General features: G+C 36.0%; 1 protein-coding gene across 3 annotated transcripts; it reads right to left on the bottom strand.

Moving 5' to 3' along the window:
• Positions 1–1,028: 1,028 nt before the first annotated feature.
• tspan17 (tetraspanin 17) lies at positions 1,029–14,490 on the bottom strand. Of its 3 annotated transcripts, XM_026225040.1 has the most exons (8): positions 14,027–14,488; positions 7,877–7,927; positions 6,663–6,809; positions 6,248–6,418; positions 5,916–6,041; positions 4,839–4,886; positions 3,830–3,946; positions 1,029–2,848 (listed from the first exon to the last, which is right to left on the bottom strand). In XM_026225040.1, exons 1-8 carry the CDS (start codon positions 14,111–14,113, stop codon positions 2,783–2,785), a joined length of 813 nt encoding a protein of 270 aa, XP_026080825.1. In that variant the 5' UTR covers positions 14,114–14,488; the 3' UTR covers positions 1,029–2,782. The 3 variants fall into 3 exon arrangements, 2 of the variants coding, with proteins under 2 accessions (XP_026080825.1, XP_026080826.1); XM_026225041.1 differs by lacking the exons at positions 7,877–7,927; positions 14,027–14,488 and adding an exon at positions 7,112–7,215 and having other exon boundaries at positions 6,663–6,994; XR_003277852.1 differs by lacking the exon at positions 1,029–2,848 and having other exon boundaries at positions 3,835–3,946; positions 4,221–4,886; positions 14,027–14,490.
• Between the last annotated feature and the right edge of the window lie 1,782 nt (positions 14,491–16,272).

The raw sequence follows: 16,272 nt of genomic DNA, 5'->3' as shown, positions 1-16,272 counted from the left end.
CTAAAACTGCTCACTAAACTTGAATTAGAGTTATAAATCCCCAAATAACCACCTTTAAAGTAATTTCACCATGATGAGGTAGAATCCAAACATTTCTATGAAGACACTTTGAAAACGAGTATGGGAATGTAAACAAAACAAAACAAAAAAATCTTGAAGGCTTTCTTAATTCATTTTTCAAAGCACATAAAAGTGACAAGTGTGATGTCAAGACTCATGTTGGGAAAAAAGATCAAGACATATTTAAATCATGGAACAACTATTCTGATATGCATTCAGAATCACAAAATGTTTTCCATCCACGCAGTACTGTTCTGTACAACTGTTCTCGATAAAACTGTGCTTAAAGATTTGCTAACATTTTGAATGACTGTAATGTACAAACTATCACAGCTGGTAAAGAGAAAGGCCAGCAAAAAGGCTCAATGGTTTTAATACTAATTATCAAAATTCACGTTTCTGATGAACCAGCACAGAAAAACCACTGAAATGCAAAATGCACTTCATGAAAAAAATTAGGCCAACACATGCACAAGGAATGTCTAATTCACTACACGAACACAGATTTGCAATTCGTTTCAGTTGTGTGCCTACAGTCAGACAAACATTAATTTTATTCACGTTTCTGCAATGCACTTTTGAAGGGTTAGATGCATATGACATAACATTAGTAAGAGATGATCTTTACATTCATTATATGCAAGAGGCTCCCTGAAAAGGGAATTTTAGCGTTCTTTGTTAATTTATTTTATTAATTTATTTATTTTTAAGGAGAAAATACAGAAAAGGCCATTGCATGATGAAGAAAATGAGAGGAAAAGATATAATAAACTCTGAATTTTGGATCTTACAAAAACAAAATCTTACAAAAACATGCCCAGTTCGCAGTTCACCCCTAAATATGTTTTTCTGCAGATTTTTAAAATTAAAATCAATGGCAGTACAACCAAATATCGCATCAATAAATATCAATAAATTAAATAATATATCTTAAATTATATATATATATATATATATATATATATATATATATTGTTTGTTTGCTTTGTTTTTTATAATGTAAATGAGAATTTGGGAGTAAATATGCTTTATTTTCTTTAAGCAAACTATATTATCCAACTCTTTTCTTTTACAACCTGGACATGTTCTTGACAGCTTTCATGAGGGTCATCAATTTGGGTTCACAAAAAGGGGACTAAACATCATCTTTAGCACGTAATTTTATATCTGCATAAAAGATTGGCCTCTTATATACACAATATACCGAAATCTCCGCTACCGAAAAAGACCACCGAAGAGAAATCTCACATTTTACTATTCACTCTGATAACACAGGTTATATAGACCATTGAAACAGAGCAAAGCTTGATGAATCAGATCTGTCTAGCTGACGTGACACTCCACTGCTATAACCATCCAGGCACGTTCTACATACACATTCAGCAATACATCATTTATCTTAATTTGCACATTATCAGCGTTAAAGTCGTGACTCAAAACAGACTCCTTCTGAACACAAGGGGAGTAACACAGCTAGGTGAAAACGCACTGGTATGGTATTCACAATGGGATGGATACACATCCACACACATATATGTATGTGTGCATGCTTTTAAAGAGGTCTGCATTGCCATGCATTTTTTAAATAGATGATTGCATGCATATGGCGTGGGCAAGAGAGACTGAACAGTTAGAAAAGCCTTCCTAAAGGTCCGCGTGCTGTGTAACTGTCATTGGCTTCTGCTACCATCTCTATAGGGCTCAATAAGGCATGTGATCGTACGCACGGCTAATTCAGTCGGTCCACTTCATGTGCACTCAACGTTAGATTCATTCACAAAACACTCTGCGTGATCTGAAGTGTGTTTCCCAGAAGGAATGTATTAAAAAGTTAAGTTGGTTCGTATAGCGATGTATATCTTCTATGAGTTAAAGCAGCATTATTTATAATAATACATTATTAATGTCACTATAGCATATCAACATCTAGAAGACTAGCGAAAACAAAGATTCATAAGCAAGTCTGGGACAGCGGTTAAGTCGATTTATACACTTTGCCACAGAGACAACCAAAAAAAAAACAAGAGAAAAATAATAAAACATAGCTATACAGACAAATAACAGACTATTCTCCACCTCCCCAACAGTAGTGGTATAACTCACAAAAATAAACGCATTACATGTCATTATCAAGTATGTCATTCTGATTGGCTACCCTGTGCAACAGAGAGCCAATCAGAGGTAAGAGTCAGCTCGAATGACTGACAGACAGACTATTGTGTAAAAATCGGAATCCAATCAAGTGTATAGTAAAATGCACTGCTGTAAGGCTTTGTTTAGTTCATGGCTCCTCGGTTTAAAGTCCTAGTGGTTGATTTGTGTGTTTTTCTATAAGAAAGTCATCCACAGGTTAATGGAAACACCCTCCACTTTATTCGCCAACATGAAGGAGAGTCTGGTGAACATTTATTAAGGGCAAACGAAAATAGCATTCAATAAAGAGACAGCTGCGAGATCGCAGATAGCTTGATATCGATGTGACATCTCATGTTAAGCTCCTTCTGGATAGTCTCCATTAAGAGCTTGTTTTCAGATAAGGAACCACAAAAAAAAAGAAAAAACATAGATGGACAGTCCACTTTGTAAAGTCAGCGAACATACAAAGTCTGTAGGGTTAAAAGGGTGGAATTTACCAGCTCAGTGGTGTGTAAACAGTGTTTATTTGCAATAAGCTCTCTGCCATAATCAGATGTCACTGTCACCTGTCGCTCTCTGCAAAAAGTCACCAGTTGGCTTTGACTGCTCTGATGTCACTCACCAGGTTTTGAGCCAGGCATATCCCAAAAATCTGAAACATATTTAAAAATAAAGCTTCATTGTGGAGAAAATGCAACATGCTTTCACTTTTAGTTAAACTACCTGACAAGCTGAAATGTCCCTATATCCTACAGCTGTATTATACAAACAGTCAACAACAGTGGTGCACGATAAATATCGGCCGATTATTAATGCACATCTCGTCAGTAAAAACGGTTCTCTAGCTGTTACTACACAGACCCGTTGTTAACTGACTAGCTGCGCAAATCCACGTTCATTATCATCACTATCTGACGAGATGCGCATTAATTATCGGCCGATATTTATCGTGCACCCCTAGTCAATAAATATCGGGGTCATATATATATATATATATATATATATATATATATATATATATATATATAAACTAAAAATGTATAAATAATAATCATAATAAATAAAGACAAAGAAATAAAGAAAATTATATCTGAATTCAGGATAATTAGGATTTCTTTAGGACTTTTTAGAACATTTTCATGACAATTAATCACATTTTTCTTTGCAATCTCATTCACTTTCTGATAAATAATGACATATTTAAATTTTATCCTGAATTTTTTAGTGTACATCGTAATATATTTTTTGTACAGAATAAGAAATAAAATCAGCATCAATTAAATGCATTATTTCATTCAAAAACAAAACAGCGTGGCTTTCATTATTGTATACATTTGTTCACAGCAATAATACAACTGGGAAGAAATGTACGGGTATGAAAATACCACAATGCAAAATAACTTGTTCGATTTTTCCTTTTGGGGGTAAATTATGATCTGGAAATTTTAATATTTACCTAGCCATCCATTATGGTGGAACTTAAAGCTAGATTTTGAGGTTTAACCAGAAGGTGGCAGCATAATATCCATTCATGTGGGACCATTTTACCATTCAGGCCTCATTCAAGCAAATCAGTTCAGTCTTTAAAGGATATTTGCATGCTTTAAAGCATTTGCATTAGCAGTGTCCTTACCTGTAATAATGCAATCCCCACAAAAATCCCAGCAACGATGATCAGATTGTCCTGAAGCCACTTTTCAAACTGCCCCACACAGCCCTTTGTATAAATGTACTTCTGCTGATCCAACTCCTGTTAAAAAAAGATTCAAAACAGAACAGCACTTAATGGGAAATGTCAGATCTAAATAAGAAACCAAAACCAACTCTTCATTCAAGTGCACCATGTAGCATATTAGTCTTCGCTCCTCCAAGTTGACCTTTAATCTTTACTGAAGTCCTGGATAAACAATTAGGCCTTCACCTGGGTGGACCTGCACTTTAATCTATTTGATAGCAAATACCCTCTCTGGAAAACTGAAAGCACTCACTCCCACACTAAGTAAACGAAATGTCACCCAGCTCACCACATATAACCTAGCACAGAGAAGATCCAGTTTGTATTGCACAGCCATACAGGCTATTCTTTAACTGCAGATCTTTGTTAACAACTTCTCTTTTTCTTTTTTCTGCAAGGCCTTCCTCCAGAGGTTGAACAAAGAAGTGCAAAATATTTGAAAGCATGATTCTTTGAGCAAACATGTATTATATGTTCAATACTTGCACACAACACCAAATCAATAAAAAAAACACTACAAAAGCAAATAAAACCGGAGTAATTCTTTCCAAAGGTGGATTGTGAGAGAAAAAGTAACCATGGGTACACAAGTACTCTGTACCATGGAGAGACCGTGGTGAACTGTGGGTGCAGTGTCACTCCACCCATACTGAAAGGCACAGGGCTGGCATGAGCTGACTTCCCAATTACAGAGCTCCACAATTTCCCGTGCCTAAAACTAGAAGCTAATTATCACTTTTAAGGTTTAAACTGTTATTAAGGAGGAGAACAAGAGGAACTCAAATGCTCTTAGATTCTCTTGTGCGTTTAACCCTTCTGTGCTCCTTTCAGAGGGTGGTCTGACACAGATTTCATCATTATGGCTCTGCACAACTGCAACATTTCGAACTATTAATAAAACGCTCACCCCTTGAAGCCGCACATCATAGCCACATTGTGTATTCAGGACATCCTCCTAGAGAGAGAACAAAATAGCACGCTCAATTTATTTCAAAACATTTCTATGAAGCTGTATTTAAGACAAAGATCACTGGGGTACACCTTACAAGAAAACACTATTTTAGTCCTTCAAAATTGTTGTTTCAATTAATGTTTTAAATTTGTGAAATTTCCAAGCGATTTCTGAGTAACATTTGTTTCATAAGAATTCCCACACCAATAAACCACAATCTCAAAATACAGAATACAAACTATCTGATAAAGTACGGTATAATGTTTTAGATAAAATTTAATTTAATTAGGATTGAATAAAACATGCTTTAGTGCAGAATAGAATGTTAGTATTAAAGAATACTTCAATAGAATAGGATAGAACGATAGACTCAGGACTTCAGGATTTTTAATAAAACATTTTTTTTAAATAGAATAGAATCTTAGGGGCACAATAGATTTTGTAAACAATATAACAGAATAGAATGTAATAGTCATTTTAAAATATAATTCCAGGAGAATTGAATGCAATCCTTTGGACAGAAAATACAATAGAACAGAACAGAATACAATAGAGAAAGAGATAACTTTTCTGAGACAGTTTTATCATGCAAACATTTTAACAGCAAAACAACAATATTATCAGCATGCTAATTAAAGCACCACTTCTAACTATAACTATATATATATATATATATATATATATATATATATACACACACACACATATACATATATACATAAACATATACATATACAAAAATATAGGGGGAAAAACAAGAAAAAAAAAAAAGTAGACTCATGACACATCCTTAGTTACACAAAAAAAAAATAGCAAATCTCACATGTGCTGCACCACTTTCTGTTATCCCCGTAAAACAGACCAGCAAATTATACTAAACCTCCATTAGATTTTTGAATGAGGTCTATGAACAAGCTTTAAAACTCAAAGACTGCTGCACAGATTGTGAGGAATAACACGATTAACTTTTTGAAACAGAAGCAGGGAAGTGCAAGCGGTAAACAGATGAAAATGATTGTTTCTGGCACTCACAGCGGGGTCTTTGACACAACAGGAGAAGGGAACGCCACACCTTTCCCGGCTGGGGTTGGAGTCGGTACAGTTGAAATAGATGTTGAGGTTCCAGTCATTCGGCCCATGAGCACCACAACACGACCACTGATGTGATATATGACATCAGAGAAGGAATTACTATCATTATCATCAGCACCTTTACATACCACAGCTGTAATTTAAAGTGACGTTTTTCACTTCAAGAAAGCTTAACGACTCCGCAGATGTCTCATATTTTCAAGTGCAGACTTATATATCTTTCCCATTCAAAATACACAGAAAACGAGACGGGAGGAGAAGCGCTGACTCACGTATTCTTGAGCAAAGTCAATGAGGTTCTGGAGGTCAATGTCATCCCGATATGCTTTAACATTGTTGTTGATGAAGAAGTTCAGCTGGTCTTTGATCCAATCTTTAAACACAAAGGCTAAAATGCCAGCTGTGAGCTCCAGGAAAAAGATGAGGCCCAAAAACACTGAAAACTAGAAAAGAAATATCATAAATAGTGGAGTCAACATTTTTAAAGGCAAATCATTCTTAAAAATAAAATTCTAATGCATTCTAATACACTGCAATTTTGTTCACTTCTTTTTGGGTGTATTCTTGAGTCAAGGCCAATTTATTTCATCTAAACGACCATATCTGGAAACAAATGACCCTTGAAATAAGCAAAGAGAGAAAAACAGGAGGCAGGGCTTGTACGCCGGATGCAAGCGTGGAACTCACAAATTTGAGTAGGAATGTGTTCTCCCGGAGCGCACCGATGCATCCGGCAAATCCCAGGATGAACATCACCCCTCCTACAACAATGAAGAGCCAGACAGGGTCGAAGCCGCCCAGATCTGTGATGGAGGAAATGTTTGACAGCACTCCCTGTGGGCCAGACATATCAGACAGAGCTGCTGTAAGTTCACATCCTCCACCACCTGCCAGGCCGCCACAACTGACAGTGTTTGGGCAACCATTGCATTGATTCATGCCTTCCACGTTTGGATTTCCACATCAGGGTGGAAGCTCAGTTCAACCCCAGAACCAACTGCAGGTTTCTGACCACGGTGACAGTGAACAGAAACAAGGTTTCCTTTGTGTGTGGGTGTGTTCTTGCCTGGTTTGTTATGATGGAGTAAGAAAAGAAGGCTCTGAAATCCTCCTGAACAGAATTTCCACCAATCAAATTCAACAGCCTTAGTTTGATTCTTAATGTTTTATTTCTGTGATTAACATTTTGCAAATTAAACTGAACCACTTATTAATCATTTACATCATGTTACCGAGATCCTTTAATCAGCTGACATTAATACAAAGTGCCATATGGCCTACACGTGTCTTTTAGCAGAACAATCAGCGGCTGAAATGGAGCAATTTCCAGGTTATTAATCAGCCAGTTGACTTCATTCATTAAGTTGCCTCAAATTAGAGTGAAGAAATTACATTCACCTTTCATGCATGAATACATAACAGCAAGGGTGACCTTTTCAGAGAGGGATGAAAAATCAGAGAGAGAATAGTCACAATAAATACAAAGCCTTATTGAGCTGTGTGATACGGTTACAATATAAGAGCGAAATTACAATGCCATGAAAAAAAAGAAAAAGATGCCACCCATATGCTTTAATTTTAGTTTAATTACATTTTAATTTAATATGCTCTCAAATTTCATGACATCAAAAGAGGAAAAAGAAACATGGGGGATTCACAGAAGAGCACAAAAAAAATAAAGTAAGACGTCCTACAGGAAAAAATAGTAAATATTAATTTGGGCACTTTAACTGACAAACGGAAATGAGAGGGCATGATATTTGTAGGTAGTGCTGTTAAAGTGCACCGTTGTCTTCTGTTTACATCTATGATTATGTTGCTAATGCAACCACATATTAGGAATCTGAGGCATGTCACGGATCATTGTATTACATTGTATTGTATTTGTTTTTCCAACTTGCCTTTTCTGCCCAGGCCCAAAGTCCAATACCCAAGAATGCAGCTCCCAGCAACTGCAACACACAAGCACACAACAGAATTCATCACATTTACGCCACTCGTTCAATTCATTCCTGCCCCACAATGGCAGGAGTTTAGTGCTATATGCAGACAGGAGACAGCACTGCTCTCTTTATCTACGGGCAACTCATCTGATTCAATCAAAGTTCCGGAAAGCAGAGATTTCTCTGCATGCATTGCAATTTTTGTCATAAGGTTCCCTGAGAGGCAGCCAAGACTTGTTTTTACCTGAATGAGAGCAATGACTTGGATACTACTGCTTACAGGAACAGTTTTAATAAATAAGCACAGAAAAAAAACTGATGTTGTTCCAAACCTTTATGACTTTCATTCTTCAGAAAAAGAAAAAGGACCAAAGCTGTAAAGTAATTAGGAATGTGAAATATGTATCATCTTAATATGTATCTTGAGAGTCCTTGCATTCACAGCTTGATGTAGAATTGATTTTAGAATATAGTTAGAACGGCGACAAAAATAGTTGTAAAAAAGCAGTGCATAACCGCTGCATGTCTCCGAGAAACACACAGCAGGGTTTCATTACTAAATGAATGATTTTAATGATTCAATAACCCATTCATAAAGACTTTCAATTCTGAATGAATCAGCCATTTTAATATAATTGGCAAATATCGCCACTTAATGAAAAAAGTTAATTTCTGTCTCTTCTGTGAACTAAACACAGCAAAGAATACGAAGAGCTTAAAACAGGTCTAAACCACTCAAAGAACCAGCACAAAACCCTTTTTAAATCAGCAAAATATCATCTTGTTGACAAAATATATATGAAAAAACAATTTTTTGGTAAACATTGCATTGCTCTAATTTGTATTCACTCCTTTCTAAAGGTCTACGCGGGATTGATTTTTCAGTCCAACTCCTGATGGCTCCCTCTAAAAATAAGTCATATTTTTTCTGCAGGCCTCTACCTAAATCATAGAACAAAAACACATCCCACCAGATTTCACGTTAATGTCATTGGTCATCAAACCTACAATGATCTGTCCTAATGATTTCAGAAGAGACAGTTCAGGAAATTACTAGAGAAAGAGGGATGTGATGAGCATTTGGGAGAGAGGGGTGAGGATTTGAACCAGAGCACCACAGCTCACCATCATGTCTTAAGCACATGCACCAACAACTAGTCCATGGCACCAACTAGAAGCCAATTTTTCTTGGACTAAACCATGCAACAAAAGAAGTTTCTCGTGAGTCTGATTTACTGACTGACCTTCTCGCTCTAATGTGTTTTCAAATCTCCAGATTCCCTGTCAAACTCCCACTGGGCTCTCAGCGGTGTGTGTTTGGTGGCAGGTTAAAGCAATACCAGCGTAAGGGGAAATGTATGAGTGGGAAGGTGAGAGTTAGAAGTCAGGGTATCAGCAGACGCAAATCCCATAATCCCATTTCCAGCAGTCTAGGCTAATCCAATGGATGGCTGGGACAGAGCTAAGGGCCAGTCATCCACTGCACACACTTTCTCTGTCAAAACATACCACTGATTCCCATTCATCCCTAATGAAGACATCAGCCTATCTCCTCCACTCCTCTCAGTCCAGATCCCAGGGAGGCCAGTGACGTGGATATTGGGATTAGAAACGTTTGAGCATCACAGAGCACTTAAACAGTTTATTTAGTTATTCCGGCCAATCAGAGGACAGCTGCTATCTCACACAGTGGGATGATTAGATTTACAGTATCTCTGTATCATCACTAACGGCAGCCAAATAAAGTCTTGGCTTAAACTCGAAGCACTGTGACAGTGAACAGAACCACTTTTTCCACCAGCTGCTACATCCATATGAACAGCTTTTGCTTTTCTTCTCCCTGAGCCATCTTCTGATATCTTTATTTGATTAAAGAACTGCTGCATCGCCATGGCAACTTTTTATATTTTGGAAGGTCTGATTTAGTACAAAGTAGTATTTCTGGCTTTATTAGTGCTGTTTGCTAAAGCAAGCATCAATATTCATTTTGCTCACAGTATTCAAGGATTTGGATAAACTGCTAACCCTCTTGAACCTTATCCTAAACTATTAATTATACGTGCATGCACAATACCCAGTGCTGTTCTTATTGTTGTTCTCAACAACTAAAACTATTAAAAACTTTTTTTTGGTAATTGCTGAAACAAAAGAAAAAAATATATATTTATTTTCAGAAATTAATATTAGAAGAAAATACGTCAACAAAAATTTAAGAATAAAAAAAAAAGATGTACTAGTTGATGTACTACATTTGTTAAAACAACTGAAATATTAATTTATTTAAATCTTAATTTAAATGTTAAAAAAACAATGACAAAAGCTCATAAAGTTATTAAAACTCAAAATAAATCAATAAAATGTGTTGTAAACATAACCATGATAGAGATGACTATTCAACATTTTTACCAGTTGTCAAATGTCTACTATATTTTCATAAATATGTGTACTGTAATTTTTCTGAACTATCTGACTTTTGATTTTATATGATTTTATTAGATTTTTATATTTAATATATCTGGTGGGTGAAAATTCTCACCCCCACACTGTTTCAAACCTGTATGACTTTCCTGCATCTGTGGAACACACAAAAAAAGATATTCTGAAGAACTGTTTTTGCCCAAATTGTGAAAATGCAGTGGATGTCCAAAACAACTTTTATTGTATGGGCAAAGAAAACCGAAAGATAAAGTCATACACTATTGGAACATCAAGAAGGTGAGCAGCTAATGACAGATTTTTCATTTTTGGTTGCACCATTCCTTTAAGAAAGCACCTAGCAACCGCATAGCAAAAAAAAAAAAAAAAAAAAAAATCTTAGAAAACCTTAGAAGCTGCATAGCAACAATGTTTAGCAATGGCAAACACCACTCAGATATTCTTTAGGAAACTTCAGAAACCTTGTTCAGAAACCATCCTCAGTTTCTTTTAAGTTGAACACTTACAACAGGAGTCTGTGTTTGGTTCTAAATGGTTAGAAAATATATTTCTCTGGCCTAGTTTATGGAAACATTGGCAAGTTCAAGTTTCCATAAGGACACAAACGTGACTTCTAGAGCTCATCAAGGGGACGAATCTCACTTCACATGAGCTTTAGTCGATTTCAAAACAACAAAAACCATAAAACAAGAAAGAACAGCCATTTGTTATTTCCACATAATTGCTGTGTGTCAGCAGTGGCTCAATATCAGCACGTTAAAGTCATTTTTAATAATTGATGGAATAGCGAGAGTGACTCTGGCTTTGTTCATTTGTGTTTTAGTGAGAATGAGTCAATGTGTGCAAGTCAGAGTAGGGCCTGCTGGGAAATGGCATGGAAATAAACTACCTCGCAGAGCAACAGAGGAAGAAGGGGGTACGGACATGTGGTTCCCATCTGCTGTATGAACCTGGAGGATACGTAAAGGAAAAACCCACAAGAGCTCAAGCAAGGACAAAAACACACAATAAACACTTTGGGGATCAGAAATGTGCCTTGCTGGTACACAATACACAAGCCACAGTGTGCAAACAAACACAGCAGTCAATGCTTTTGTTGCATCAGGGGCAGTGTGTGTGATAACAGACGCACGGCTCCATCAGCTCCACAGCGAGAGGATGAATGGGGTTCCTGAGACACACAGGGCCGTGGCTAGCACTCGGGCCCCTCAGACACTGTGGGAACAGCATGCACCCTCTCACGCACGCCCAAACATCTTCATTTAAATACAAGACAAAGGGGTTGCGAGGCTACCCAATGGAAAGGAGGAATTAAAGATGGCTGGGGTGGGGGTCTGACAGTGGGAATGTTAAGATGGTTCTTCAAAAGCTTCCTGGGTAGATATCAGACTGTGTTTACAGAGCGAAGCGTCTGTAATTACAGGCCATCAGCTCAGCCCAGTTTGAGGCTGGCAAAGTGAGTGTCCTGTAGGGATCAGGTAGGTTTCTGTCCGATCAGACTGTCACCACTTTAAACCAATCAGACAAGCATTAGTATGATGCACAGGGGTCAAACAGTCTGCTAAGACAACAGGAGTCGAGAGACAATAAAAGGCTTTCAGACATGACGAGGGGACAATAAGATGACAAGAAGTAGTATAGCGATCAGACACTTAATTAGTAATACTATTTTTCATAATTAGGGTTAGGGATTTGAACCCATAACACAAGTACGTATCTTATCCTGAGTGGTTCAAGGACATGAATGATATTTCCAATCACGCCAATTATTCTGGAGAAGTCTACTATTACTTTTCCAAGTGGTAAGATGTCAAATTTTCTCCTGGCAGAGAATAAAATGGCTTAGAATAAAAACTGCTTAGATTTACATTGATTGAGGGAATTCAGACATATCTGCAGTTGGCAGTAAGCAACAACTTAGCAACCACCCAGACCACCTTAGCAACCACAATACCAAAAAAACAAAAAAACAAACAAACAAACAACAAAACATTCACCTTGACCCCCACCCACAAAAGTGGTGACTTTTGCATGAGTAAACACCAGTCACATTTTACTAAGAAAATGTACAGAATTAAGTTCAAAGACACTGTCAATATTTCTCTCCCAAATGAAGTCAGCCAATGTCTATTTCCATTTTTGTTCTTAAGGGTAAAGTAAAAAAAAAATAAAAAAAAAAATAAAGTTTTACTCCAACCTGCAGTGTTATTTTAGTATTATTTATTATACTTTTAAAGTTACGGCATTTCCTTTTTCTTTTATATTTTAAATTTCCTATTTCTATGAATTTCAGTTTAAGTCATGTTGGTACTTCAACTCATTTTATTACTAGTTTTATTTAAAATTTCATACATTTTAAAAAAATGTGTCCACACAAAGAAAGTAAAAACAACACTGACGCTCATTGCATGTACAAAAAACACTTCTCAAAATATCTTTTCTGAAATATCTTCTTTTGCGTTCCACAGAAGGAAGGAAGTCATAAACAAGGGTGAGTAAATGATGACAGAACTATTATTATAGGTGAATGTTAAGTATCAGATTTAACTTTGGGTGAATTGCTCTTGAAAAGATTAAGTCAAGGGTTTAATTTAGCTACAACTTCAGTTTCCAGTAGTATAGACTGACATTCTGGCCATGATTTGGTGAAAACACAGGCGTCTAAGTTCCAACAAAACACAACAGGCTCTCTATAACGTGGGAACAATGGCAGTAGGAGGGCTAGCTGTTACAGAGGACAGCAGACCATTATACAAGGCTACCATTTCAGACAGGACGGCATTAAAGCATGAGGGGGCACCAATTACCCCCACGCCCTCCAGAAGGGTCTTCACTACCCCATTCAGAACTACTAACCAATGAAGGCTGGAATTTATGACATCAAGAAACTTCACAGAATCACGCTCCAGGCGATGTGTTCGCTCCAGAAATGACTCATGGAAGAGTTTCCTTTTATCTCACAATTTATCACTCTCTTACATGAAAACCATAGTGGAATTGAGCAACATGATTGGTTCTTCATTATGATGTAATGGGGAAAAAAAGTCTATATTTAAGGCTTAAGATTCACTTAAGACAGACTTCACACCAAAATGATTATTATTTTTATTATTATTTAATTTACTCTCTTAAATAGTTCTGAACCCATATGTTGTTATTCACTGCAACTGAACTGGATATTTTCCATACAATTAGTGAACACGTCTAATAAAGCCCTGAAAAGGGCTCCGTAAGCCATAAAATAGCTATATAGTAACAAGCTATGGACTACTATAATGGTGCTTTTTCAGATTTCTGGAATATTGACAGCCTTGTGTCAGTATGGACTGTCAATATCTGAAAGCATCTAAGTGAAGATTCTTTATTTAAAAAAAAAAAAAAGCTAAGAAAAAAATATATTAATTTAATATAAACTTTTTGAGAATGTATCAGATCATTAACTATACAAATAAAGAGATCAGAGACCATACAAATAAATAAATACATAGCACTGGTAGGGTAAGTTATATCTCATAAATACATTCATGTCACATGCTGTGAAATAAATAAGGTAAATGTATTTCCTGCTGAACTTGTTTTGCAATCCCAATTATTTTCAACACAATAAAAAGATTATGAAGGCAATTAATATAAGTTTGAGAAGCAAATTAACCGCAGATCCACAAAACTTACCCAAAATAGGATGTTGAATCCGAACAAGAAGTATTTAACACAGCAGCTGACCTCTGCTCCTTTAAAATGATGCTGTTTTCTGCTCATTTTGTCCAGGCCAGCTAACGCTGTTGTGTTGATACAAAAACTAAACGGATCTGCAAAAAAACGACTCGGAAGCGATTCATGTATCTATATTTTAGCCGAAGAGCCTGCGAACCAGCTACACATCGCAAACCACAACAATGCACCAACAAGCGCTTTTTCCACTGAGCTGAATATATTCATCAGTTTTAAACATATAAACAACGGATGAGGATGTATATGGGTGGGGAAATGAATGTTCCGGGTCCCCCCTGATAAACCCCGAACGGTTTGGATTGGTGTCATGAGATGTTTTTGATATTTTAACCTTGTTGTAAATGTCCCGAGGAAAACAATCCACTGCAATCTAACAATCCAGCAAGAACTGGAAGCGTGACACTGCAATCAGAGGACACGAGCTCACTGTCAACGAGCTGTCATAATAAAAGACCTGTCAGCAGCGTCAGTGTCCATTAATTGATAATTTATTTCACCAACACGTCCAACTGAGTCTTTCACAAATATACAACGTTCAGCATTTGCACCCTTTTAAAGTATTTTTGATATATATTAAGGTCGTCTTGAGTAAACAGTGATTTCCAAACACCAACTCCTAATAAATTTGTAAAAATATAAATAAAAAAATCAAATTATTTATACTTAATATTAAGTTTAGTATAATATTACCCCTCCCTACTCCACCCCAAAATTTTCACACCCTGCAAGAGACTGCATTTAGCATTTTTCATATCTTCTATTTAAACTATTATATATATATATATATATATATATATATATATATATATATATATATATATATATATATATATATATATATATATATATATATTTTTTTTTTTTTTTTTTTTTTTTTTTTTACTTTTAGTTTCCTTTTAATTTGCCGTTCATTTTCATCGCCTTTATTGTCCGTTACAATGCTGCAAGTATTTAGTTTGGTCTTTGGCATTATGGTAAATGCAGGACATGCCTTTAAATCATATTTTGTCACTTCCTGTTGTTGTTATTCATAGTCGCTTGTTGTTGCCAGAGTGAGTGGAGCTGTTCTTTCTATGCAGCATCTATGCAGCACTGATGGTCTCTCTGGAGAAAGAGAAGCATGTTACCCAGTTAACATAAGTTATTGTTCTAAACGGTATAGTATGCATCTGAGAGCTCATAGTAGCTCACGGACAATCCATTTTATTTATCATTTGTATTCTCTATCATGAAAAGGCTGTTTCCGAAAGAACAAAATGTTCCTTGACGTCACCGGGGACAATGTTGGCTGTACTGATAAAATAATAAAAAATCAATAATCTAATAATTAACTACTTTTGAGCCTTAAAAAGGTTTCCATAATTTTAATAATAAATTACACAGTGTATAATTTCTGCACACATGTGGTTGTTATTGATAAGACCAATCCCCAAACACTCCCCACCCCCCGGACTAATTAATATTTGTATAATTAATATTTGACATATTCTTTTGAGCTACTATCCTGCATCTGCAGCGATGCATTAGTGATGAAACCAGTTTACCATTTTGGTCCTATAGGTGGCGGTATTAACCAAGCATCTTTGGTCTTTGCTGCCTGCATCTCTTCAAGAAATATTAACTTTAGAATTAAGTCAAAATTATTTAATCAAAAGTGTATGAATGCAATTCACAGACTAGATAGAATGATTTGAAGACATTGTCTATACTGTTCAATTCTGAGCTGTGGGGAAAATAGTAGTAGTAGGCCTAGTAGTAATAATAACAATAATAATATCCTACATTCTTTGATGTAAAATATCTCTCCCATGTATATACATACGGTATCAGTAAAAGAGGTCAGAATATAAACTGCACCCCTTTCCCATAATCACACTATAATAAAGTATCTGGTTATAATAATGTGCAAAATTTTCTAAAATAGTGAGGAAATCATTTATAAGGAGGTAAAACTGTGCACATCTGTAATTAATACAATTACACTTTGTGATTTCAGCATGAAAATATATCAAGAATTGAATACCTTTGTCCAAGAAGATGCCATTGTTTATTTGTGTTTATTCACTTAATTTAAAACAGATCTGAACAGACAGAGATAACATTGAGGCTGGTTATTCAGACATGATGTCAAAGAATTTGTATAAGTTGAATCATGCATAATGTAAATGAAGGATCACACAAGTACA

This window comes from Carassius auratus, chromosome 39, assembly GCF_003368295.1.
Source record: "Carassius auratus strain Wakin chromosome 39, ASM336829v1, whole genome shotgun sequence".
Lineage (NCBI taxonomy): Eukaryota > Metazoa > Chordata > Actinopteri > Cypriniformes > Cyprinidae > Carassius > Carassius auratus.
The sequence above is the reverse complement of the archived record's forward strand: the minus strand, read 5'-3'. Positions and strand labels throughout refer to the sequence as shown.